The sequence below is a fragment of the Poecile atricapillus genome, chromosome 14, assembly GCF_030490865.1.
Source record: "Poecile atricapillus isolate bPoeAtr1 chromosome 14, bPoeAtr1.hap1, whole genome shotgun sequence".
Lineage (NCBI taxonomy): Eukaryota > Metazoa > Chordata > Aves > Passeriformes > Paridae > Poecile > Poecile atricapillus.
The window spans coordinates 8,280,850-8,305,522 of NC_081262.1; the positions used below are offsets into that span (position 1 = coordinate 8,280,850).

The 24,673-nt window shown below is 40.6% G+C and overlaps 1 protein-coding gene across 3 annotated transcripts in view; it reads right to left on the reverse strand.

Annotated features, from left to right (window-relative positions):
• The window catches only part of MYH11 (myosin heavy chain 11), a 55,238-nt gene that overhangs the window by 21,049 nt on the left and 9,516 nt on the right, over positions 1-24,673 (reverse strand). For 2 of the 3 annotated variants that reach the window (XM_058849418.1, XM_058849420.1), the window contains exons 3-12: positions 23,095-23,251; positions 16,526-16,553; positions 9,558-9,660; positions 7,862-7,882; positions 5,534-5,626; positions 4,505-4,568; positions 3,217-3,315; positions 2,084-2,227; positions 634-729; positions 104-222 (exon numbers count right to left, since the gene is read on the reverse strand). In XM_058849418.1, coding sequence (XP_058705401.1) covers positions 104-222; positions 634-729; positions 2,084-2,227; positions 3,217-3,315; positions 4,505-4,568; positions 5,534-5,626; positions 7,862-7,882; positions 9,558-9,660; positions 16,526-16,553; positions 23,095-23,251 — 924 coding nt within the window. The remainder of the gene's footprint in view (positions 1-103; positions 223-633; positions 730-2,083; positions 2,228-3,216; positions 3,316-4,504; positions 4,569-5,533; positions 5,627-7,861; positions 7,883-9,557; positions 9,661-16,525; positions 16,554-23,094; positions 23,252-24,673) is intronic. The other variant, XM_058849419.1, reaches the window with a different exon arrangement.

Below are 24,673 nucleotides of genomic sequence, written 5' to 3' on the forward strand. Positions count from 1 at the left end.
ATGAGACAGTAAATTGACATTTCCCTTCTAGAGTAGATGTAAGAAGTAGAAATAGGAAAAGTGAGAACAGCTTCAGGAGAGCTGAGCACAGTGCATGTGGTACCTGCTCTTTGGTCTGAGCTTTCTGGACAACGTCTCGTCCGACCTTGATCCTTGGGGTCAGAATAGATCTTGTGAAATCTGTCACATTAATCCCCATCAGGTGGCACACCTTTTGTGCAGCTAGAATAAAAGAGTGAGATTTTATTTCAGACTGAATTGCCTCTTAGCTGGCCAGTAAGTGTGAATATGGGTAGCTCAGCAAGTATGCAGTATTATTTATCTTCCTTAAAAGCTCTCTATTGTACATACAAGAGATGACACTTGCTGTAAAAGTAACATATGTGATCCAAGCAACAAATTCACCATTCATCAATTTATGAATTCAAGATTACTAGACAAGGTAATGGTAATTAAGCTTATTACTAGAAAAGGTAATGATAATTGATTTTAAGCATGGTTTAGTATTTCAAAGCCTGAGAGCTACATAGATAATAGCAATGAAATAAAAAAAATATTGATAAAGAGTGCTTATTCAGTTGCTGTTTTATCGATTTCTTAATGTTAACTAAATTTTGAAGTGGAAAATCATACCAGTATCATCTGGCATAGAAGCTTGATCAGTGTTCCTCTCCTTCTTGAAGACAATATTTCCCAGTTGCAGGACAGATGAAACGACCCTCAGTATAGCTGTAAGAGACACAGGTAAAATAGATGAGGAACAGAATGGCCACGTTTTGAAAACTCTGTTCTCTGCAATAACATTCTATTGCCTGTGATTGTCTGTACCTCTCTGGAAAGAGTAAAGCTTGTTTTAAAGGACTGTGCCATAAACTGCAGGAGTTTGAGAGTTGATTGAGCAAAAATCTCCACAATTTGTGCAGTGGAGCAAATGGGCCAGTCTGAGAACACCAGCACCTCAAGCTAAGTTATGCTGATGGCTCCCCAGGCACATCCCCACATGTCAGGAATTTCTCTCCCACTCACAGGGCCTGTAGCATCTTTTCTGTTCAGTCACTCAAGAGTATTTCTGTCTTTAAAATAAAAAATATATCTGAATTACCAGCAGCTTCCAATTACTCAGGACATGTGGATATTTAGTTGCACAACTAAAATAAAATGTATACATATCTTTAAAGGATTAGTGTCAAAATACAGAAAATGTATTTATTAATGTTTTATTGCTAAAATATACATAAATGTGGTGGCACCTAATCTTGGGTAGTAAAATCTACTGATATGTTACATACAAGGCTGTATCAATCTGGGGAGTTCTAATTGTTTGTCTGTAAATTTAATTTACACAGTAGAAGAATACTGTACTAATGGGCTTCTATTTTAGAGCCTGAAATCGGAGTGGTTCAGAGAGTGAAAGCAGCTCCTGTTGCTGCAGTGGGGAATGCAGTGCTGGCAGGAGAGTAGAGCCATCCATCCAGACTGGCCAAGGCTGGGGCTTTGCTCAGCATCCCTCGGTCACTGATGCAGGTGAGGGATGTGCTCTGCTGCTGCTGCAGCTGCTCCAGGGCTCAGGCAATGGGAGGACACTGCTTTTGCCACCAGGTGTCACTTGGGACGTGGCAATTTGCATCTGAGGCCCCGGCACACTCCCAGCAGCACTGAGAGGTAAAAGCTGCACAGGTGGATGTCTCTGGCAGGCCCACATTTTCAAAACAGTTTAGCTGTTGTTTCATGCTCTTTGTTTTTATTTCTCTTTTCTCTGAATCAGTGAGTACATATGAGCTATTTGAGCTTGTTCTGTTTCTTTCAAAAATAAATCAGATTATTTTGCAACTTTTTCATGCTACTTGTTGGAAAGTTCTGAAAAATGGCTTTAAATGGTCATTACTGTTGATAGAGCTGGCTTAGACTCAGTAATCTCTTTTTGGATATGTAGGGGGGTCCAGTGAGAACTATTCCCTTTCATAAACACAAATTAGCTTTGCAAAATGATTATTCTGGACAGAATTAACCTCTGCATTTGCATCTCTGTGTAGTGTCGCTTGCAGATGCATATATTGAATACAGTGTTGATAACAATTCTCACCTGTCTGTTCCTCATCAGTAAAGCCCATAATTTTCATGGCTTCCAAGGTCTCCTGGAACATTTCATCATCCTGTTGAGAAGGAATAGGCACGTAGCCACTAGATAGAAAGGTGTAATTGTTGAAGCCTTCCAGTAACAAATCATCTAAAAAGAAGAAGAAAAGATTTATTTAAGTGCATCTACTTAATGCTCTTGGTTTATGAAGTCTCCTGAGGAACAACAGAAAAAAACCCAACATTATCAGCAAAGGAAGATTCTGTTTATATGAGGAGTTTAGGGTTTTGTCAAATATTTTCAAAATAACTATTTAGCAAGCTTGAGGGTATCAAGGTTCTAGTTTTCATTAGTGATTGGGGAATGTCTCTGCACTTCGGGAAAATTTTGTGTCCTATGGACTCAAATCTGAGCCATTCTTCCCAAAATTCTTTTTTTCAGTGCCATATGTAACCTACTCAGAATTATGCCTCTCCCTATGGAGATTCATAGCCCACAATAATGAGAATGGAGCATTGTAACAACCAAAGTGGGCCACATGAACAGACTATTCAACCCTGTTCTATGGCCAACAACAGGCCATAGGTAAGGAACATAAAAAGCCAGGGGAAATACAGAGCTACCAATTGCTTCATACATTCTTTAGCAATGGGTGTTTTAGGGAAATATGTCTTATTTGAACCATGATGTACCAATACATCTGAAGCTGTGGCTTTCACACTGTGAAATATGCTGTGGCAAAGACATCATCTTGATTTATTTTAAAACAATGAACTGATTTTCTTGTTGGAAACCCCAATTTCCTTTTGTGTAAAGAAGAGTAATAACTCTTCTTCCCAATTTATCTTCTTGATATTATTCAAGATGGGGTCTGAATGGGTTTACATCTCCTGTAAATTAAAATATCCTGTAAACTGCAAACAACCTGACTTGAACAAGTGGATGTGAATTTATGCTTTCTTATAATTCACTTGAGAAAATTGTTTTCTATAGCTAAAATACATAGCTATTTCTATGGTTGTTTATTTGTAGTAAGGATTGAACAACATGTAATTACAATAGAAATTAAGATAAATACTGAGGCAAGCCATTGCTCAGATTATTTAATGAGATGAGAGAAACATTAGTAAGGAACTTACTTCTCATTTGTTCAGAAGCTCCAGCAATCAAATAGTAAAAGATGTGAAATGTTCTTTCATCTTTAGCCTGACGAATTGCACGGGATTTTTCAAGCAAATCTGTTTGTCAAGTGTGTTAAAAAGTCAATAACATGATTCAGTCCTTTCTTAATTGTGCCATCAGCCTCAGAACTATCAATAGCATTGTCAAAATATTTGCCATGAACTTGTTTAACGTGAATATGTGTCTAATTCTGTGGCAGGAGCTCAGGTATTGGTATAATCAATAATCAAATCAATTTCCTACTTTCTATTGCAGGGTAAATGCTGGTAATCATGGCAATAAGCACAACAGATTTAAGTTATTCTAAAATCCAAGATATAAAACTAATAGTCACAATATAACTCATACCACTTTGAAAATGAAGCATCAATATAATTCTTTCAACATATGGTAGGGCTGCTAGAAAAAAAGTTCTTGAGGTGAGTATTGTAGGTATAAAATCAATAAAACTGAGTTTTATTTATGGACCATTTTTTTGTGACTATGAGCTAATGAAAATGAAGTTATCAATACTGTAAGTATTTCAATACCAGTCAGTGATTCACTCTTTAAAAGCTAAAGTGCTGTAGATAAAACTTCAGTTAAGACCAAAAATGTTAAAACTGGATTTTTTTCTAGAGATCAGTTGTCAAAATAAGAGCAGAATGATAAACTGTTGCTTAATGCTACACTCAAGGGATAAGGTACTTCTTTATAGCTGCATCGTCCTCTCTCATTTATTGGAGCAAAAAGCTCCTTCTGTATGAAAAGATGAGTGGTGCAACACTGAGGAATATTAATATGTTCATTAAAACATACTAGCTCATAAACACAGCCAAGGGAACAGGCAATATACTTGACAAGCAAGGTCAGACTGAGCTGAATTTCTCTGTCCGTTTTCCCTGGAAAAATAAATCAAGGTTGTTGATACACAGCTCACTGCTCTGGGTGTGGAATTTGACACAGCAAGCAGTATTCAGCATCCAGGCAAGACAAGTCCTCTGGACATGAAAATGTCCCTTGCCATTGCCTTAGGTATGGGCTGTCCAGATTCTGAAGTGTTTGGGGAATAGCTCCCTTTCCTACAGCTGAGAAAACAGCCCTGAAAACAGAAACCTGAGAGCAAGACAGAGCTGATATCAGCACAAACGGGGCCGCTTCCCTCCCTCTTTGTTCCTAGCAGCCTCAGCAATATTTGCCTTTCTCAGACTGCAATGAGCTGGTTTATCTTCCTCTCAGCCTAGTGCAGCTCACTGGAAAGGATACAAGTCTCAATGTTTGCTCCGACAATGTAGCCCGTCACATCGAAGTTGATGCGGATGAATTTGCCCTGTGAATGAAAAGATGATCTAAATTGGGCTGTTCTTTCAGGTTATGCCAGGTTGCCCAATATTAGCCAGTATTTAGGCTGTTCCATAAGATGTGCTCATCACCCTCCCAAGAACAACATGCTTGGCTCCCTCCTGCTGGGATGACCTGTGGAACAGCCTGGAAGGAAGTGAACTTCTCTGATATTCCCTCTGTACAGATTCCTGCCCACATTTTGTTCAGGCACTGAGAGGGAAGGGAGTTCTCCCTACTGGCCAAGGCTTTGGAAGCAGATGTGGGACAACATCTTTGTTCTACTTTGATTTCCACAAGGTCAGTGGGGGAGCAGGGTTGGATCTGTGAAATTCCCTCTGCTGAAGTTGACTCACATGGATCCCTGAACTTTGCAGGGAGGGAACAGAGGTGGGAGAGGAAGGTCTGCAGGGAAAACAGGCATCTGCCAGCATTCCCAGAAAGAAGTGTCATCAGATAGTGACAGCTCTCAGCTAACAACATTCTAACTCCAATCTGGTTAACTGTTTTTTTCTTTTTTCTCAATCTTTTTTTCTCCATTTTCTATTTAATATATTAACTATGATGTAACAGTCACACCTTAGAGATATATCCTCAACAATGGTGGAGAGAAAATGGAAGTACAGATTTGGTTTGCAAATATTCTGAAGGTGGATGTGTCCTAGAGCAGGAGGTGACTCCGAAAGGTCACACATAGACTGCTAAAGACAATTTAGCAAATTTACAATTTAACAGATTAACAATTTAACAATGTTACTGTCAAGCCTGAGCCTGATTTTTATTCTTCTATCAAGCCAAATTCCTATTTCAGAGAGGAATTCTAAACTGTTTTTAAGGGATCAGTTTTAAGGCTGTCTTTAGAGAGAAGCACTGATGGGGACCACTGTGTACACTGGGTTTTAAAAGATGTTTTACCTCCCTTGACACAGACCAAACTGGATTTCTCCTACTTACGAATCTGGAGGAGTTGTCATTCTTCACAGTTTTGGCATTTCCAAAAGCTTCAAGAATAGGGTTTGCCTGAAGAAGCTGTTTTTCCAGCTCACCCTAAAATTCATTCAGAAGCAGTTAACACTAAACTTCATAATTACTTAATTGAAACTAACACTCATACACAGGAGAGAAAGGTGAAATCTAATTTAAGTCTCTAACTTTTTTTGCCAAATACTGCATTTCATGTGGATTTGTTTTCATTCTCTATTAAGCTTTGTGTTTATCTATTTGTGCAATTGACTGCTGCCCTGTATACATGACCCTTTTCCAGCCTTGTTGCCTGTGACAGATCAAACTCTATTAATCTGTTTAGCATCATGACTGGCCTTCCTAAAAAAAGAAAAAAGGGTCATTCAATCTCAATTATTTTTCCAGTTTAATATAATTTTAAAAGGGATATTCTTTAAGGAACCTCTAAGCATGTCTTTTCCAAGTTAGTTTATTGAGACCCTTTGCTAGCAAATGACAATATAATTAGAATAACTTGCCAAGAATAATTTTAATGTAATCCAGCACAAAGCTACAAAGCAGATTTCATCAAGTCCATTAATAATGGTCCATGCAAGGCTATGTAGGTTAAATATGGAATTGCACTGATTTATTTCAAACTAGGCTAATGAATTCTCATGCAAACACACAAACTTCATATTATATTGTTAACTGTGATTGGTAATTGCTAAGGAAACAAACCATGCAATGGAACAAGCATGCATTTAATTCTATATATTTACCTAATCCTATTTCTAAGCAAATCAATGAAGTTGAAAAAATACTTTGCATATGTATACAGCTTTTCAGAACTTTTCATTCAACTCTGCCCTGTGAGATCATTTACATTCACATTTACTTTGCCACAGTAGTCTTTGAGTACTACTCTGTAGTAATATCCATTATTTCAAATAACTCACCCTGAAAAGAGTCCTTGATAGATAATAAGATATAATTTAAATAATTTTAATTAGAAATTAAGGCAATATTTTGTTTGAATCTAGGAAATAATTTGGAAAATGAAAGGGCTTCCCAATTAGTGTGCAAATCTGGTAACCTTTTCTCTAAATGTCACTCCTGAATGCCTAGTAACTTCTGTGTCAATGGTGAGAGCTACCTCAAAAATATCATTAAAAAGCTTACTGCCCAAAAGCTGGAGGAAGAGGGAAGGAAGATTTCCTAACAGGTTCATACAGGAATCTCAGAATAAGAAATGAATTCCTAAAAGTCCCTGAAGATAATCTGTCCTGGGCAGCTCTGTCCAGATACTCTCTGTAGACTTAAAAAATTCCAGTATAAACAAAGAGTGCTGCTGCAATCAGATAGTGAGATCTAAAATAGAACCTTGTCTTTTAAAATGAGACAGACACCACCTGCTTCTATCGAGAACTGAACCATGCCATAAACCTGGGTAATAACCTTTGGCTCCAGATGGCCAGCACTGTGTGCAGCTCTAAGTCCACCAAACTCCACAGAGCTGCATATGCCAACCATGAAATAACTTTTTTTTTTTTTTTGGCATAGAGATTGTCAAAGGAAGTACTAAATTAACTAAGGGGAAACACTGTCATAGCTGAAGTCTGAGAGGCAGCAGTCAGAATGGGGCAAAAAAGACTTCATGAAAGAAAATAAATCCCATTTGCCTGGCACAGGAACACCAGGAGTGTGCCAGCAGTGTGCCTCCCAAAGCATCGCTATGTGGTATGGCACACAGAGAGGAGGGGCTGTAACACACCTGCAGACAGGTGCTGCAGTGGGAATTGCTCTGTTACATGTCACAGCAGCAAGCTAAGAACATGCTAACTCTTGTGGTGGTGAACAATTCTCAACAGTTACATGGAAATGTAAAATTCCAAGCAATAACAAATGGAAAGCATGCAGCCAAACAAATCAAACACAGTGAGGTTTAGGAATTATTTCACAACAGTCCTAAAAAGTTCAACCTGAAGAACAGAAAGGATTTGGGTAGTTCATTCAGAAACCACATTATTTCATTTCAGGCTGAGTGGCTCTTCCAGGATCGTGGGAAATTAAATTCAAACTATGGAAATTTGAACACACAGAGATATAGAAGAGGGTGATATTTGAAAGATGACCCTGCCTGTGTCAGACCTCATTCTTTGCCATGGAGCCTGACACAGTTAGGGTTGATTTGTGAGAGCATTTGGTGCTATTGTTGCTTTTAATCATATCATACAACGTATTTCAACAAAATCTCTCTTAAATTTTTGGGGTGCAACAATAGCATGCAGATCTACACTCAGTGCCTTAAACACACATCAAACAGTCTAAGTTACTCACGTAGGCAAAAGATGGACCTTGCTGTGTTGAATAACATGGTATAAAACAAGTGTCAGTATAATTTCCATTAGACAGACATTTTTATTGTTTTTCCTGTATTTAAATAACCAGTACACAATTTCCATGCAAATAACCCAGGAATACAGATATGAACAACCTATTGCAGACATACCAGGGGTACAAATACCATTAACATACACAGAACATTTTAACTGAAGGAAAGAAAAAACCTGAAGCAAAGAGATGGGATTTGGAGCCAGTCCCAGGTTAGTCTCTCAGGACTAGACAAGGGCAAATATTTTTATGATAACTCCCTAGTTCTTCTCTGCTGCATTTTGTTATTCATTATTTTTAATGACTGAAATTGCAGTGTCAGTAGTCCTAATCACTGAATTACAATTTGTCAGCATGCTGTAGAACAAATTAGACACTTTTTTCAGCTCCTCTGTGATGAATATTTGCCTTCAGGTCTGTCTCAGGGCAAATTTGGTCCTGAGACTCACATAATTCCCCAGAGGAGTTAACAGCAACTGCAGATAGGGATGGCCTTGGCACCCCAAGTTCATTTCCCCCAGCTACTGAGCAGGGACTCAGTAGGAACAAATTACTTTTTTTGCATAAACATTAAATATTAAACATTAGTCTTGGATGGTTTCCACTACATTTAATCACAGATTTCTATAAAATACTTCTCAAAAGGACATCTACTCCCTCCCCTACTCCAAATTATTAGAATCCACTGTACATAAAACCCCAGTTATTTGTGGTGGAAGAGGCAGGGCTGCACACCTCCTGCTCTGCTGACACATGGGCAGGGGCAGCTGTGAGACCCAGCACAGGGGCAATCATCAGATTTTTACTTTATTTCCCACTTCCCTACTAATTACTTATCTTGTATCCAATCTTGTATTTGAGACACAAAGAAATGTCTTCCTGAATTAAGCCTGTTTTGTCATAAAAGTGAATTGCTTATTTTATTTTGCAGAAGTTTTGAGTTACGTTCAAAAGGCTGCAAATGATGTAGGACCTGGAGTTGTATCATTGAGAAGAGCAAAGTCAGCTGAGAGCCTCAGCCATGCTAATGGTCTCCAGGAACTGGGCCGGTGTATGGTTCAAAGAAAATGAAATTTAGTCTCTCAGGCAAGATTATTACCAGTTTTGAAGGAACAAGGCACTTAGAAAAAATTGTGCCTTTGAAAATTGTTAATTCTGGCAGAGCAGTAAAAAAAAGACAAAAAAAAAAAGACGAGTTTTATGCTAGGAGTCTTTGGTAGTTAATAAGAAAACTTACTAACAAATCCAATCAAAACTTTGGAAGTTTAAATGCTGGTATACATTTTTGTGATGCAGCTGGACAATGTGTTAGTTACAGGCTTTTCCAAACTTCTCAGTTGGCTGAGGTCAAGGGTAAAACAAGGACTCGAGCCCTTGCAGACTTCGAGGCCTTCATGCTGGGATATAAATAGGTGTTATGCCTATGGAAAGCTATGAATATTTCTGTTCTCCCTAAGTACATTCTGATTTGATACCTAGAGTGGTGTCAAACAACTTTTTTTCTTCCGTAAACATAGAGCTGTGATGTAATTGTGTACTCTAAAAATGCCAAGTGTTTGAGAAGCCCCAGTCCCTGACCTGCAGAGCCACCTGAGTGCAGCCCCCGAGCTGGGGAGAGTTGGGTATGGAAGAGCTCACTTACTGTGACGCTGGTGTCCTTTTTGCCCTTATGTGATGAAGCGACAACAGCCAGGTACTGAATGACCTTTTTGGTGTTTTCTGTCTTGCCAGCACCAGATTCACCTCTGAGGGGAAAGGAAATAACACAAAAGAAGGTAGGTAACCAGTGGAGTCCTTCTGCCACATAGACGTACGTAGTGCATGAAAACAGGACTGGAAACTGCCCAGCTCAGTTCTTATCTACCCCAAAACACCGCCTCCCAAATCCACCTGACTTCAGTCTGCAAAGAATGCATTATCAGAGTTATATCTCTGTCTTGGAAGTATTTTGAGTCAACATTGGGCCATTTAAGGGAATTCTAAAACATGATGCATTTTTGAACAGCAGTTCATCGTGCTTTGGCAGCATCTGAACACTTATGAGAAGTGCAGTTGGCCGGGAGTCTGCTTGTATTTTAAGATCAAAAATACAACGTGTTTTATGTCTATGATGTGACACTGCAGTGAAAGAAAACATCAGCAGTAATACAATGGTTTTCTCTTCTGAAGCTCTGGAATTAAAGTAGACTAACAGCTTGATCCTGCCATATCTGAACTTTGTGTTCAGATGCTCCTTGAATTCAGTGGGACCGGGAATGGAGCTGCCTGAGCTGTCCCTGCTCACTGGGCAATAAAGGACATTGTGGGGAGATGTCTGACCAGCAGAACTGGCATCCCAGCTCTGCTCCAGTGTCCCTTGGGAAGGGAGTGGTAACTTTTTCTCTCTTGGAAGACTCCCAAGCTAAATTTATTTACAACTCTTAAACCCTCTCTTAAAGTAAAAGAGTGATTTTCAAAGTACAGATTGACACAGTCTTTTCTCAGTAGGAATTTACAGCCGATTTATCTCTCTAATTGTTACATGACATCATCTTATGTCTTTCAGATATCTCTGTCTCTGATGATTTTATGGACAAAAATGTTTTTATACTGTCCTGCTCAGCAGTCAAAAAGAGGGGTAAAGTGGGTATGGATGTAACAAATGAGTTCTTTCAACTGAGCTGGTGCTGTGAGGAGAGCAACAATCTAAGGTGGATCTCTTTTTCTTTGGATCTATAAAAAAATGGCTTTTAAAAAAATAAAAGAACAATATATTCAAAAATCCCAGAGATATTTATCAGCTCTTTTGAGTCTTGAACTGTTTAGCTGAATCCAGTGCAGTTCTGCTTCTTTTGCTAATTAGGAAACAGAGGAGTTAATTTCCCTACCAAAGGATCAGTGATAAATGGACATAAGAATATAGAGAAGTGCTGGACAGAACTTTCAATACAGAATGACATTGATATAAACCTTAGGAAACCAGAAACAATTCCTGCCTGAGGTATGACATGATAAGAACTGTTTCTTCTGGCTTTTAGAGTTTGAACCACAAATAATTGAGATAAATAGATTAATTTTCACAAGACCTGGGTTAATTTGCACAGTTTAGAGATTGGATTAATCTCTGCCTGGGCTTCAGTGCTAAAACATTTCTATGTTTTATTGATAAAAATTAAGTGTCCTGGGAACAATTCCAAACCAAGCACACCAATTTGAAGACATATGCATACAAACTTTTCAAATAAATCTACCTTACAGCTTTGTTTCTTTGGAAAAAATACCCAACCAAAACAACTTTCTTCAAACAAACCCTGGGCTTTGAACTATTCCATTTTATTAAGGGTTATTTGTAGTTCATCACATCATCATTGCATTTCCTTTCTCCCAGGGCAACAGTGCCCATCTTTTGGCTTTTCCCTGAATCCCTGTGAGTATTACCATATATGGCATCATTTTACTTGTAATTATCCCATCATACTGTAATGCTCCTTAACTCTTTGCTTCTGCACAAGGCTGAGGGCTTTCCTGTCTTCTGCAGATAGATTTTGGGGCTTTATCTTCCTTTTGAAACAGACAATAAAAAAGTTCCTCAACATGTAATAGAAAACACACAGAACCTCCCTCAGCTGCTTTAGGTTAATTAGGAAAAAAGCCTCCAAGGTCAAAAAGTAATGAAGAATAATGTTTCTAGCTGATGAATACATCTGATTTTCAACATATCAGATCAATCCTAAACATCCATGACAACAGACAGGTCTGATAAACAAGTATCCATTTAACATTAGTAGCCCTCATACTCTGAAGGATGTACCACAGCCACAGGATGTCTGATTTCACCTCAGTGATGAAATGCCATGTGTTTGTAAATGTACTAATGAGGGGGAATGGCTAGGTCAGGTCAGTGCCTCTAAATAGCAAGAAGTTTACCAAGGGAGACCCAGGAGGAAGAGAGCATGTGAATTTCTTAGTTCACAGGTGGATGAAATTCCTCCTAGAGCTATTGAGTTGCAACAGAACTGGTCATACAGAGCAGGTTTTTTCTCTGCATCTGCCTTGAAGTACTATAATTTCTGAGGGGGCAGAAACAGTTTCCATTGTGAGGTGGTATGAGAAATACCCCCTATTTTAAAATCTACTTGATTTCTTGAGCTCAGTGACTGAACTTTTAAAGATGGGTCTTTTTCCTGCAAACATCTTCTGGTGGTTTTGGCATGGACCATAAACGATGGGGCTCCTCCCAGGAGACATCTCCTCTTTTCTTATGAGTGCCCATTTTCCTCAGACTTAATTATGTTCCAAGTAGGTGTTTGCCATACAAATGCTGTTACCACTCTTCTAATCATCATCTTTAGGAAGCAGAATGACCATTTGTTTAACTGAAACATCTCAAATAATTCTTTTTCAAACCTACCCAAGGGAGCACATTTACTGCCAGTGCTGTTCTTTGCACCCAGCTCAGATGGCCAATGCACAAATCCAGATCAAAAGCAAGTCCCATTGCACAGTTCTGAGCAGCCCAAGAGCAGTACTTTAGCTACTTCCTATGCAAGTTTTCCTCCTGAGAAGCTCTTTGGCTTCCCCAGAGCAAAGGGCTCCTCTAGGCTGACAGGCTGGCTCTTAGAAAAATACCACTCTCACATTGTGGGGTATAACTTAAACTTATCCTTCCCTCATTGCTTGCCAGGCATTGTTTTAGGACCTCAGTACAGGATTTAAAGCACATAAACTCACAGATATAGTGCTCAGCTGTAATAGAGTTTTTGTACCTCTTGAACTACAAAATCCTCCATGACTCCATTACCTTCACCTTAAATGAAAATTACCCAGCTAGAATAGGTTTCCAAATGAGAACAAGGTGACACTAGCAAATTGGCCCCACTGTTGGGGTTGTGCCTGTGGTGTAACTAGGACTCCTGTACATTTGAGAATAACTGAGAAAAATTAGTTTTAAAAGTGTGGGGTTTTTTTGTTGACATTTTGAAATTTGTTGACATTTGTTGAAATTTTGAAAGCTTTCCATGTTAATATTATGATATGAGACTTAGCTTAATTCCACTTTTGGAAACATCTGAAAAGCAACAGCAGAATTTATTTTCAGCATTTGTTTCAGTGAGCAATGAACCACAAGAATTGCCCGTTCACACATCCCTTAATCCGGTGGTGCTGGCACTGTGGGAAGCCCCTGAGCGCAGGGCACACAGCGAGGTGCTCAAAATCACAGCAGGGCTTGGCAGCTTTTATCCTGCACTATGAGATGTGCAAACAGCATGAAAAGCTTTGTCCTAGACCCCACTGGAGACTTGTCTCAGAAGCCAGCCCCCTGATCCTATGGGTTTACCTACAAAACAGCTCCCAAAGGAGCGGGGTCAGCACCAAGCTCTGGCCAGGGCTGGAGCTCCACGAGAGATCTGTGTGGGAGAGGCAGCAGCTCCTGCCAGCTCCAGCCTTGGAGGTTCACTGAGCTGGGAAAGAAGAGCTTGGCTCTCTGGTGGAGGAGCCTTTGACTAGCAGGGCTGTGCAGTTTGGAGATGTTCTGGATGATTTTGCACATCAGGGGAGGAAATGGGCTGGAGACCCATGGCCAGGTGAGGCCCTGGAGAGTTTGCCCAGAGAGAGAGAAAGAGGAGAGAAGGGGAAAAGGGCAGGATGGTCACTGCCCCACTCAATGTTTTGTCTGTTCTCATATCAAATTAAGTGGAAGTATGGCCCTGCTACTTCCCTGTTTTTACAGAAGCTGTTCAAACCAATTGCATGTTTTAAAAACCAGAAAAGTAATGAAAAAGTACTTGATTATAGTGTTTCACATGTACTTGTTCCACAGACTTCCATGGTCTCAGACCTTTGATCAGATTCTCTCATTCATTTAAGGTAGCTTGAAGTAGCTTTTTCTAAACTGAAACTTGTGCACAGTCCTCTAAGCCACATTTGCTTTCTAGAAAAATTCTCTATTTGCTCTCTTCAGGAAGGGGCTAAAATATGATAACCCCAAGATCACACAGGTTTATGAGGAAATTATTGAAACTCTCATGTGGTTAGCTATGCAAATAAGCACTTGTGGAATTTTGAGTAAAAGACATTTTGAAAACTCCAGGAGAATCCATTTGTGTCTTTAGTAATCAAACAAGAGGCCAGAAGTCTCCTTTGAGGGCTTGAGCCTCTACTAACATTGGAGGAAGCTTGAAAAACCACAAGTCAGGTCACTGGCCACTGCCTAATTCAAGTCATAATTAATTGCTGATGCACTGAGCTTGCTCAGGCCTCTGGGTACCTGAACAGACTTCTTGGGACTTTTCCTTCAGCATCATTGATGTGCAGGTCAGTATGAACTGAGAGAGAATACAGACTATTTTGTGGCCAACTTAGATGTCAAACAGGAGAGAGCAGTGGAGAGGCCTAAGCAGGAAATCCCAGGCAGAGCAGTGAAGGCTGCTCAGAACAGTACAGAGACCAAGACACAAGGGTGGAAAAGTCCTACCTGCCCTAATTTTCAGACACATAAAAGAGATAAAGAAATATAAAATTTTATATTTCAGACCTTTAGTGCCATATTGTATATGTATTATATGCCTATATGTTGTATTGTGCCAGAGAGCAACTGGCAGGGAATGACACCAGAGGATGCTCAGTGATGCTCCCCATGGGAAAGAGCAAACAGCAAAAGGATGTGTGTGCACAGAGGAGAGGAGGCCAAAGGCAGTGTAAATGTTGTTGTTAATGAAATCTGGAAACCAGGGGATTCTGAGGAAGCACTGGAACCCATGAGCATCAAAGACAGATGGAGATTTTAAACATACCATGGTTAATCACATGAAGGGTAAAGGATTGAAAAAGAATGCAAACAGTACTTAATCACATGAGGGTAGGTTTAATGAGCTGAGGGTGAAGTCCTGAGAATGGGTGTATTTATAGTCAGAAACACAGAATCAGGCTCAATTCTCAGATCTATCTCCTTGCCTGTGTCCCAGGAGCATTTCAGGGGATCCATATGAATCCTTACAGCTATTCTTCTACAATCTAGGTTCCAGGCCTTGGAAAATTCAAACCTGTGGCTATTTCAAGAAAAAATCCAGGCTGATCAATGCCATGAAGTCTTCAGTTATTGTTACATATTTTAGGCTAAAAGAGAATTTCTTATAATTTCTAACAATTCTATAAAATACTTCAAATCACTTCAACTTGACAGCTGCCAAGCTGAGAGCCAAGTGAACTTTATTCTTTCTGCACAGCCAAATAAGGCCAACAAGAATGTTAAACCAGTAGTGGTTAAAGTTGTGTACATTGGTTTTAGCTTGGCCAATCTTTTTGCTTTAGAAGACTTGTGAGGATTGTTTTAAGCCATGGATTGTGATGCACACCCAACATAGAGCAATTAGTCTAAACATCTTGGGGAATCATTTGCTGTGCTGTTTTCAAAATGGGAAAGGCATTTAATTCTCCCTGTTTTCTCTATTTATATATTACTGGATGGAAAAGGCATTTAATTTTCTCTATTTTATGTATTTCTGCTGTGAAACACTTTGGGAGGTAAAAAATAAATGGTAGCTGCAAGAAGTGGATCCTTTAATGGATTTTCATGAACAAAAATACATAGATTGGCAAAAGGAAGTCCCTTTCTTGAAAGTACCAATGTTCCAAAGTTAAAAGAAGATTTACTAGTGGAAAAATAAACTAAAGTACAGAAATAGAAGGAGAAAATGCATATTGTAAATTAGTCTTGATAACCATGACATGTTTCTTCCTGGGAAGAATGTGATGGTCAATTTTTACTTCATCATTGCAGGAATATTAGATTTGTTTTTGATATTAATGCATTTGGGGAAGATCTTTTTATTACTATACTTACAAATACTGAAGTCTTGTTGTACCAGAGGTTAGAGCTATGATAGCTCTTATGGCATCACACAGTATACAATTTTTATTAGGTAATAATTTTTTTTTTCCAGTCAGCAGTGGCAATCAAAAGTAATGTTATGGCTGGTGATCAGTAGCAGTGGTTTTTTGAGGGTAGATATATATTCAGTCAGTAACCACATCTTCTCTTGATGACCTAAACCTGACAGATTACAGCATCATTGTATGAACCTGCTATAAATAATACTCATGCAGGCTCTGCAAACATATTAGCATTTACATAGAATCAAATCTGATCTTTTATCAGGAAAACTGGAAAATACCTAATTTACCAAAGACAAAAGCATTCCTGATGGCATTCAAGCAAATAAAACCAACTAATAAGTAACAGAAGAATGGAAAGATTGTTAAAACTGAGGGTCAAGCAAGAGATCATTGTCCACTTCAACATTTTGAATGATTTTTCAAAACAGGTAGGAATGACAAACCAATGGGATTTTGTGGAGTAATAAGCACACTCCCCAGTTGTTCACTGTAAACTGTTAAATCTCGAAGTTCAGAAAGTCAATTTAAATAAATAATTTTACTCCTTAAAGAATTCCTGTGACACTGATACCTGCTCTTTTTCTTATGAACATTCTATCTGCTGAAGTAGGTTTGGGACTGGAGTTCAAGCTTACTGAAGGTGAGAAGAATGTGTCCATTCCATCAGAATTTGAATAAAATTTGAATAAAGATATGGTGACATTGAGATATACTAAAATAGATGAGTTTACTTACGTGCACAGGATAGACTGGTCTTCTCTATCTGTGAATAAAGAAAAAGGATCCATTAATTAGGGAAAATGTCTTTTCTGACAGAAGCACTTGTATTTATAAGGATTTATATTGAACAGCCTAGACCTTCTAAAATCTGGCTGACCATGATTAGTAAAAAGTACTGGGTTAACATCTTATTTAATTTGCCCTTGAATTTAAATAACCATCTCTAATGGAAATATTTTGTGCAAAAAATGAACAAAAGGTTAAGAGGTCAAAAATATTTTTTGTAAATTCCATTAGAGATGAACTGTAATGAGGACAGCAAAAAGATCAGGCTCTCTGTAAGAAGATTATAACAAAATTTCAAACCTGAAACTCAAGTTTTTACTATGCTTATGAACTATGGCCAGCAGCCCACTTGAAACGAAGTCTGGCCAGATAAGGCATCAACAACTAAAATGTTTTAAGCTGGTCGTGGAAAGCTTTGACTTTTGAAAGCAAATTCAAGTTCAGATACCTGAATAATTTAGCCTGTATTTCACTTCAGACTGAGAGACAATTTTTATCAAGAGGACAATTTCTTTGGGAGATCTTCCAAAGAGTAAGATAAAAAAAAGATACTTTAGATTATACAAGATTGTGACATCAAGTATGTAAGTATTTTTCATGTTTTCTACTATGAACAGAGCATCAAACACATTTTGGATCAAGATTTTTAAAAAGGAGGACCAAAGTTTCCATTTCTGCTATGTGAGGCATGTGAGAGGTTTCAGCACACCAGTGTTCTGTGGTGCTGCAGAAGGGTTAGGATTACATCCCATCCCCATGGCCTGTTCCTGGAACAATCCTCCCTGCTTACTCATTTGGAGTCATTTTCCCTCTACCTCCAGAACTTTTACAGATTTTTCTGCCAAAAGGCATGATGAGCATGTTTGCTGTGATCCATTCTAAAGTACAGCTGTTTCCTTCACTTGTCAGACACCAGGGCAAGTTTCCCAGCAAGGTGTGGTATTTCCAGCCCTGGAACTCCTTGGAAGCAAACTTCAACAAGGCCTTGAGCAACCAGCCCCAGCACTTACGTTCGCCCTCCTTTGACTGAGACTGTCAGTTTGCCTTTACAGGCTGTAAAAAATCTGACCTAGGAAAATAATTCCCAGGCAGGTTAAATGCATTTTTGGAAAGTGTGCTTAGTTTGCACATCCTAGACTTGAGGCAGATAATAAGGCAGAACCCAGTGCTTCTGTATGGTTTGGAATTATTTATCCACAGCAGAGCCAGCACCAACCTTTGCTCAGAGGTTCAGACATGAGCTCCTTTTGCTCAGTGTGTGGGGTGACTTGCAGAAATACCTGTCTGGTTGTTCACCCCTACTGCTGACCCTGTATGTCATAAATACCATGAGGTAATTTAAACCTATTTAAACCAATTTATTAAGCTCTCAAGTTGTAAATGCTGCCTGGCCCACAGCCAGTCTAGGAAAAGCATTGGAGGAGTCTGCAATGGCTTGGATTGATATTAAGCAACTGTTTTCCTCCCAGTTCCTCAATCGCTATGACATTAACTGCTTTATTGATCACACACAACAAATGGTGCCACTTAACTGCTTCGTTTGGTAAATTGGTACAACAGGACTCATTCCTCATTTTTATTGGAGGTATTTGTCAGCAATCAGCACTGCAGGACTCTTCCACATAAACATTTGGGAGGAGAGGAGCTGTGAGCCATGTTTGTTTGTCACTGCAGGGTATCAGACAGGCTTTCTTTTAAGTTAAAAAAGTGAAAGCGTGGAAGAAGTTTTGCTAAAAATACATTGTTGTGTAAATAGAAACCATGGGCATATATTGATATTGCATCACAAACCCATAAATACCATAAAGAAAATAAAAGTGACTCTTGATACTGAGTTGCCAGTGGAATTTCTGAGCTCAGGAAAGATTAGAAAAAGCTGGTCTCCAAGCCAAGTATTTTCTCACTACTCTTTGCTGCCCATTGCTGCCCTTCTCTTGTTCCTCAGCAGGGGAGCACTCCCAAAGGTGTCTCACAGCCTGGCCCACCACGGGGGCTTGTGTGAGTGCCTGTGAAGGGGCAGCCTGGGGATAAGTAAGAGTGGAGGAAGGATTAGGAAGGTCAGAAGTTGCACCAAACATCCTCAGGGACAGGTTAGTCATGGGAGAAGCCTCATGCTGGCCAGCTGTGCTGTGCACACTCACAAAGGGAGAATTCCAGATGTTATTCCATCTCCTCCATCAGTCCTAACTGCAGCTCAAAGGATGAAACGTATCAGGAAGTCCAGTCCTACTCTGTTATGACCTGAGCTGCAGATACTGGTCTCATTTACTTTCAAAGGCTCTCCCATTCTATTAATCCTATTTTTGTTCTGGAATGTTTCATTCTATATAGAAAAGACTGTGCCCTATTTTGTGAGTCTGCAACTTTATGTGGTTAAATCTATCAGAAGAGAAAGAGCTGTATAAATAAAACTCTTTAAATGTAATTCCAGGGGCTTAAAAAGCAACAAAATAGGTCTTCTAGATTCTAATATATTTTTGGCTAATGCCTTTTAAGAAAACTTGACCCTACCTGGAAGAGAATAATCTACCTCCTGTATGTCTGTATTAGGTGTTTAAACGTCTTTTTCCCCTCAATTTTTAAGAGACCTAAACTTACATTATAAACCTCACCAGCTTTCCTAAACATGCAGCAGAGTTGGTCTTTTCTGGAATCTGCTTACTTTTTTCAACTTTTTCAGTTTGCCTGTAAGAATTCTTGCCCCTCTGTTCTTGATAGACCAGTTAGCTCTGCTTAATCACAAACAAAATCAGATGGTTTATCACAATGAAGCAGCAAGTTGGCAGCTTTACCATAAAAGGAAAAAAACCAGACTGAAACCATGTTCCCCCACTCACTTACTGCTTCTTTACATTTGTTAATAACTGCACTGCCTAAAGGGGACATTTCTGTACAGTCCTGCTGAAGACACAGTAAACAGATGGCTTCTCACAGCTGCCTCCTTTTCTAAGACCTTGGGAACTGTGTTTCCCTCCCATACCTCCAAGTAACTACCAGGTTGTTTGTTTTTCCATTTTTAACTCAAGCTTGCATAAAAGTGGCTCCACAGAAAATAATCTCCTTGAATCTGCAGAAAGCTGTAATATATCTTCTCCATGATGATTTACTGCCAGAAAGCTTAATAAAGGCCTAACCAACTACACAAAAACTTTTTTACTACTTCTACATAACATGACTTTTCACATTTGTATTGTCTACCCCTTATTTTTTATTTCTGCAGGGAAGATGACAGAAGGCAGCAGAATTACTCCTCCTTACTGAGCAGTGTCTCAGCTTCACCATCACTGGAAGTTGGCAGTGCTGCAGGAAGGGTCATCCACCCACCTCCAGCTCCTCTTCCCTGGCCTGCACTGCCTTTTTTCCTTCTGTGACCAGCATCCACAGACCACACAGTGCCCCAGGAGGGGGGACCCCCTTCAGCACAGCAAAAAGCCAGGGATGGCTTTCACCTGGAGCAGTTCTGCATCATGGCTGCATGAAGAATCCTGCTGGCAGTGCAAGAGAGTGCAAGCCCTCTGTATGAAGCAATAATCATCTTTAGCTGTCCATAAACACAGCCAGGAGGGCCCACTTCAGTGTGGTAACTGCTGGGAATACACACACAAATGCTCTTGTAGGATTCTCAGTCTTTGAGATTAAAGAAAATTAAACTTGATTCTCATTCTGGCTGGAAATGAGCATCCACGGCTGTGCCTGGGCAATGATCAAACTGCATTAGTGACATGGTAATCAGCAGATTCAACAAGACACCCAGCACTCCTGGCTGAGCATGAGACAGCATGACTGTGATTTGCAGAAGGGTTTTAGGTGCTCAGAACCACTTGAAAGAAGTGGAAATTTTATCTTTGCCCAGCCAACATCTTTGATAATACCTGTGTCCTGTGAGATGTCAGCTTTTCTGCATATTTGGAAGAGTCTGATTATCTGATTGGTGATGGCTGTGGCTAAATGTTTTTATCAGAACAGCTTTGATGGGAGTTAAACATCATCCCTAATGAAAACACTAACCAAGTAAGTCTCTGAGGCAGAGGAGGAATGCAGTGTGCACAGCTTGGGTTTTCTGCTGGATGTCTGTGCCAACACAGGGGAGGGTGAGAACGCAGAGGGCTGTGATTCCCAGCTGATGAACCTGCAGTAGGACCAGGGATCTGCAGAGGCTTGATTCATCAAGAGATAAAGGATCCCTGAGACATCTGAACAAGCTGATTGCTCTGGGCCAAGTGGCCCTGGTCATGAAACAGAAGTATAATTCCTCAGTCTTATGAATCTACGACATATTTTACTTTGGCAAGCAGAAACTATGCAAGTTTCCAGATAAGGAGCAGTACTGCTCTACTGTTTCCACAGGCAAAACATTTAGTGCTCTGACCCATGTTTATGAGTAAGAACTTTTGTTTATTTTCCATTTGGAAATAGGCTCACCACCCCCCTGCAGCTCTCTGTGCCTATACGTGTTGCGTGCTCACACAGAACCTTGTTGACGCCCACTTTCACCACTCCAATGTGAACAGAATTTTGGCTGAATAACCAGAGTTATTTTGGGGGTTGGTTTAGTGTTATGCACAAAACATGAGTAGGTTTTTACAAACAAAAGCACAGCTTTAAAAGCAGCTGGGGCCCTCTTCAGAGATGGAGAGACTCCAAGATGACATGTGCAAGTAAAACGTGGGTGTCCTGGGCTTGTGCTGGGAGCTCTGGTGGTTCCGCTTGCTGGCTGCCGTGCCAGCTGTGCGTGGTTGGGGTGGGAAGCAGTGAAAGAGCATCCTCTTAGAGGTTCAGCTGATCACCTACTCCCTCCTCATTCCTTCCCATTTGCTCTCCCCCTCCTCTCTGCTGCCAGGAAGAATTGCAGTGGGGACATGAATAATGAAGAGTAACTCCCTGAAAGCTAGTAGGGCCAGGAAATTATTCTGAGCACCAAAAGAAGTGAATTGATAAGAGCCTGCACTCTTGCTGCCTTCTCCCTCCAGCACCCAGCCTGGGAGGCACAGCTGAACCCATGCTGTTCTAAGTGCAGTTAATGGCCACAGGGAGGGCAAACCAGCTCCAGTGCCTTCCCATTGCTCAGGAGAACAAGCTGGGAGGGACAGGAGACAGTCAGAGAGAGGAGGAGTGGGAGACATCCCTGCGCTGCCTGGATTAGGCTCATCTGTGCTAAGGCTAGTTTCACTATAGGCAGAAAACTCATGTACTGTCAGGACAAGACATTCTGTTTCAGCATAGACTGCAGTCATAGGGGTTTTTTTTTCCTTTCCTACAGATAGCTTATAGCCCTTTTCTATTTTTTTCCCCCACCTCATTTCTAGAGACAAGAACAGTACCCTGCACAACTGCTGCTGGTCTGCAGGTGCCAGGAGCTTCTTCCAGATCTCCCTTCAAAGCTTGCTGTTTAAATAAAGGATCAGAGGGAGGAATGGCTTCAGGGCCTGCTTGGAGCCCTGGACAGTGCTGGATGCAGAGCACAGGGTTCAGGAGGGAAGCTGGAGCGCAGAATAAGTGACTATGGCTTAGTGGGATGACCTTCTGCCAAGTAAGTTTTTTTATAACTATGATTATATCACATAGTGTGTAGGAAGATCTGTTTCCAGGATATTTTTGTTGCTTTATTGGTCCTCCTCTGCTGCACTGTAGCTCTGCCTTCTGGGATGCACTTAAATAAAAGAATTGAAATAGCTTCAGAAAAGAAATGGCATATAAGCCATAGGAAGGAAAAAAGTCCTAATCCTGGGAAGCCCTAAACTTTAGGGCCAAGCCTGTGAATCTTGCTGAGCCACAGTTGTCAGCCAGAATTTCTGTAGGGTCAGGGTCCTTATGAGGGCATATAAACTTCAAAATGTTTTGTAGAGCTCCTGGTTTCCTGCAGCACCCAAGGTTGATGTGAGACGGCACCTGGTCATGCCCTACGGCCTGGAGGTGTTGCACTTCACTTCAGCTTTTTTGCCCCTAAATGATGGTTTTCCTCAGAACAAAATCCCCTCAGTCTGTCAGAAGTGACTGCAGGAGGAGGAGAGCACTGTGAATTTTGGAGGTTTGTTTGCACCCTTTGGGGCCTGACTGCTTTCCCACTGCTCACTGCCATTCCTGCTGGAAAACAGAGCACATCTCAGCTCAGGGCTCAAGACACCAAGCTGTGGGGAAAGCAGCCCCAAAACACTGCCTGAATCTGCTCTGCTGGGGGAGAGAGCAGCAATGCTGAGACCCAGCAGCGCTCACAGCTAACTTTGGAATAGTCTGCACTAGTGGAGAGGGAGCATTTTCCATGCCCGTATTTGCCAAAACTATTTGCTTGACTTTGAAACCTTCCCACATGCCTCGACACAGATGGGTAAAAGGATTGTTTTTCCTTTTTGAGTCACAGTGTTTGTGGACTGCTGCTCCTGCCAAAGAATTCCTCTGAAACTTCTCGAAAGGCAGTGCTGCCCTCTGTGAGAGCTCTTTCCTGGCTGTGTGCTTGCAGGAGCACATGTGGAGCTGGCAGGTGTTTGTGGCACCTCGGGGCTGCGCCGGGGCTGTCCTACCTTGCAGCATGCTCCTGTAGGCCGTGTCGGCGATGGCGTAGATGTGCGGCGGCATCTCGTGCCTCTTCTTGCCCTTGTACATGTCAATGATCTTCTCGGAGTAGATGGGCAGCTGCTTGTAGGGGTTGATCACAACGCAGAAGAGACCCGAGTAAGTCTGCAAGGGAATTAGGAGAAGAGCTGGACTTAACATCCCGCGCCATGTCCAGGCTGGACACACACGCATCGGCTGCATCCAATTACTGCCATTATAGTGAGCAGCGCTCCTTTGTGCTCAGGGTAACAAATGAAGCATTCTGAATGTATGTCTGTGGGTGCTTTCCAAGTGCACAAATCACTGTTTGCAGCAAGTGAGCTGCTGGAAAGTCGGTGAATTTAGCAACCTGTAGAAACACCATGATCTGATGTTAGAGCTCCTTAACTTCAGTTACTTTCAGGACATAATCCATACCCTCATCACACATAAGGGTATGGTGACAACTGTAATAATCAGTATTTCTTTATATGTGTATTTTCTTATCAGAATATGATATAAATATCTGCTCAGGTAGGCATCAAATTTTGTAAACTGAAATCCTAGGTAAGAAGCTTGGATTGATGTTTAAAGGGTGTCTTTAAAAAAAGCTTCTATGAACACCATGTAACACTGATGACTGATGGGAGTCCTTAAATAAAACTGCTCAAGTTCCAAATGGATGCCTTGAGAGACTAACTATGCCTTCACTGAATGACTATTTCCGCAGGAAACTTAAGGAAAAATGTGGGTTTTTTAGAATTTAATGGAAGTAGTAATTTAAGTATATATACATAAACAAGAATACTGGCTGCCAGCTCATAGGTGTTAATCCATTTATTTTAAATTTTTTAAGAATTATTATATTTTTCAATTTTTCTGTTATTTCTAAATATTCCAGGTATTGACCTGCACCAGCAATTATACCACATGATAATAGATAAAGAGCCGTATTTCACAAGCAGTTGCTAAAAGTGAGAAATTTTCAAGGGTATTTAATTTAAAAAAGAAAATTTAAACCCCCACAATTAAAAAAAAAAAAAAAGAAAACAAAAACAACCCAAAACACCCAAGTTATGAGAACATAATGGCAGGACTATTGTGATATTTAAACTGGCCTATGGGGGAAAAAAAAAAAAATAAATAAAAGAATGGAATTGTGTAGGCAGAAGCGGTTTGTAAAAAAAAAATAAATTCTTATTAATTTGATTTTGTTGCCGTGCGTGTGAAGGAGAGCTCTGCGGGGTGCAGCTGCTGCCACCCTCAGCCCGGGGCTGTGTCCCAGCCAGAGCTGCTGGAGCTGTCCCTGCTCCGGGCAGTGGCACCGGGAGCCTCCGGGCACGAGGATTTCCCTTTCCTGACCATAATAGGGAATGGCCCAGCACGGCCCGGCACAGCCCGAGCACTTTATATGGTATTCTGCACTCGGGACCAGAGCCCCAGCTGTGCACCAACATCTGGGCTGCTCCTGGTGCTGATGGGGATCCCCACCCACAGCTCAGCTTGAGCCTGTGTCAGCACAGCCCAGGAAAACCCAGCTCAAATCCTCGCCAGCTCTCAGCATCC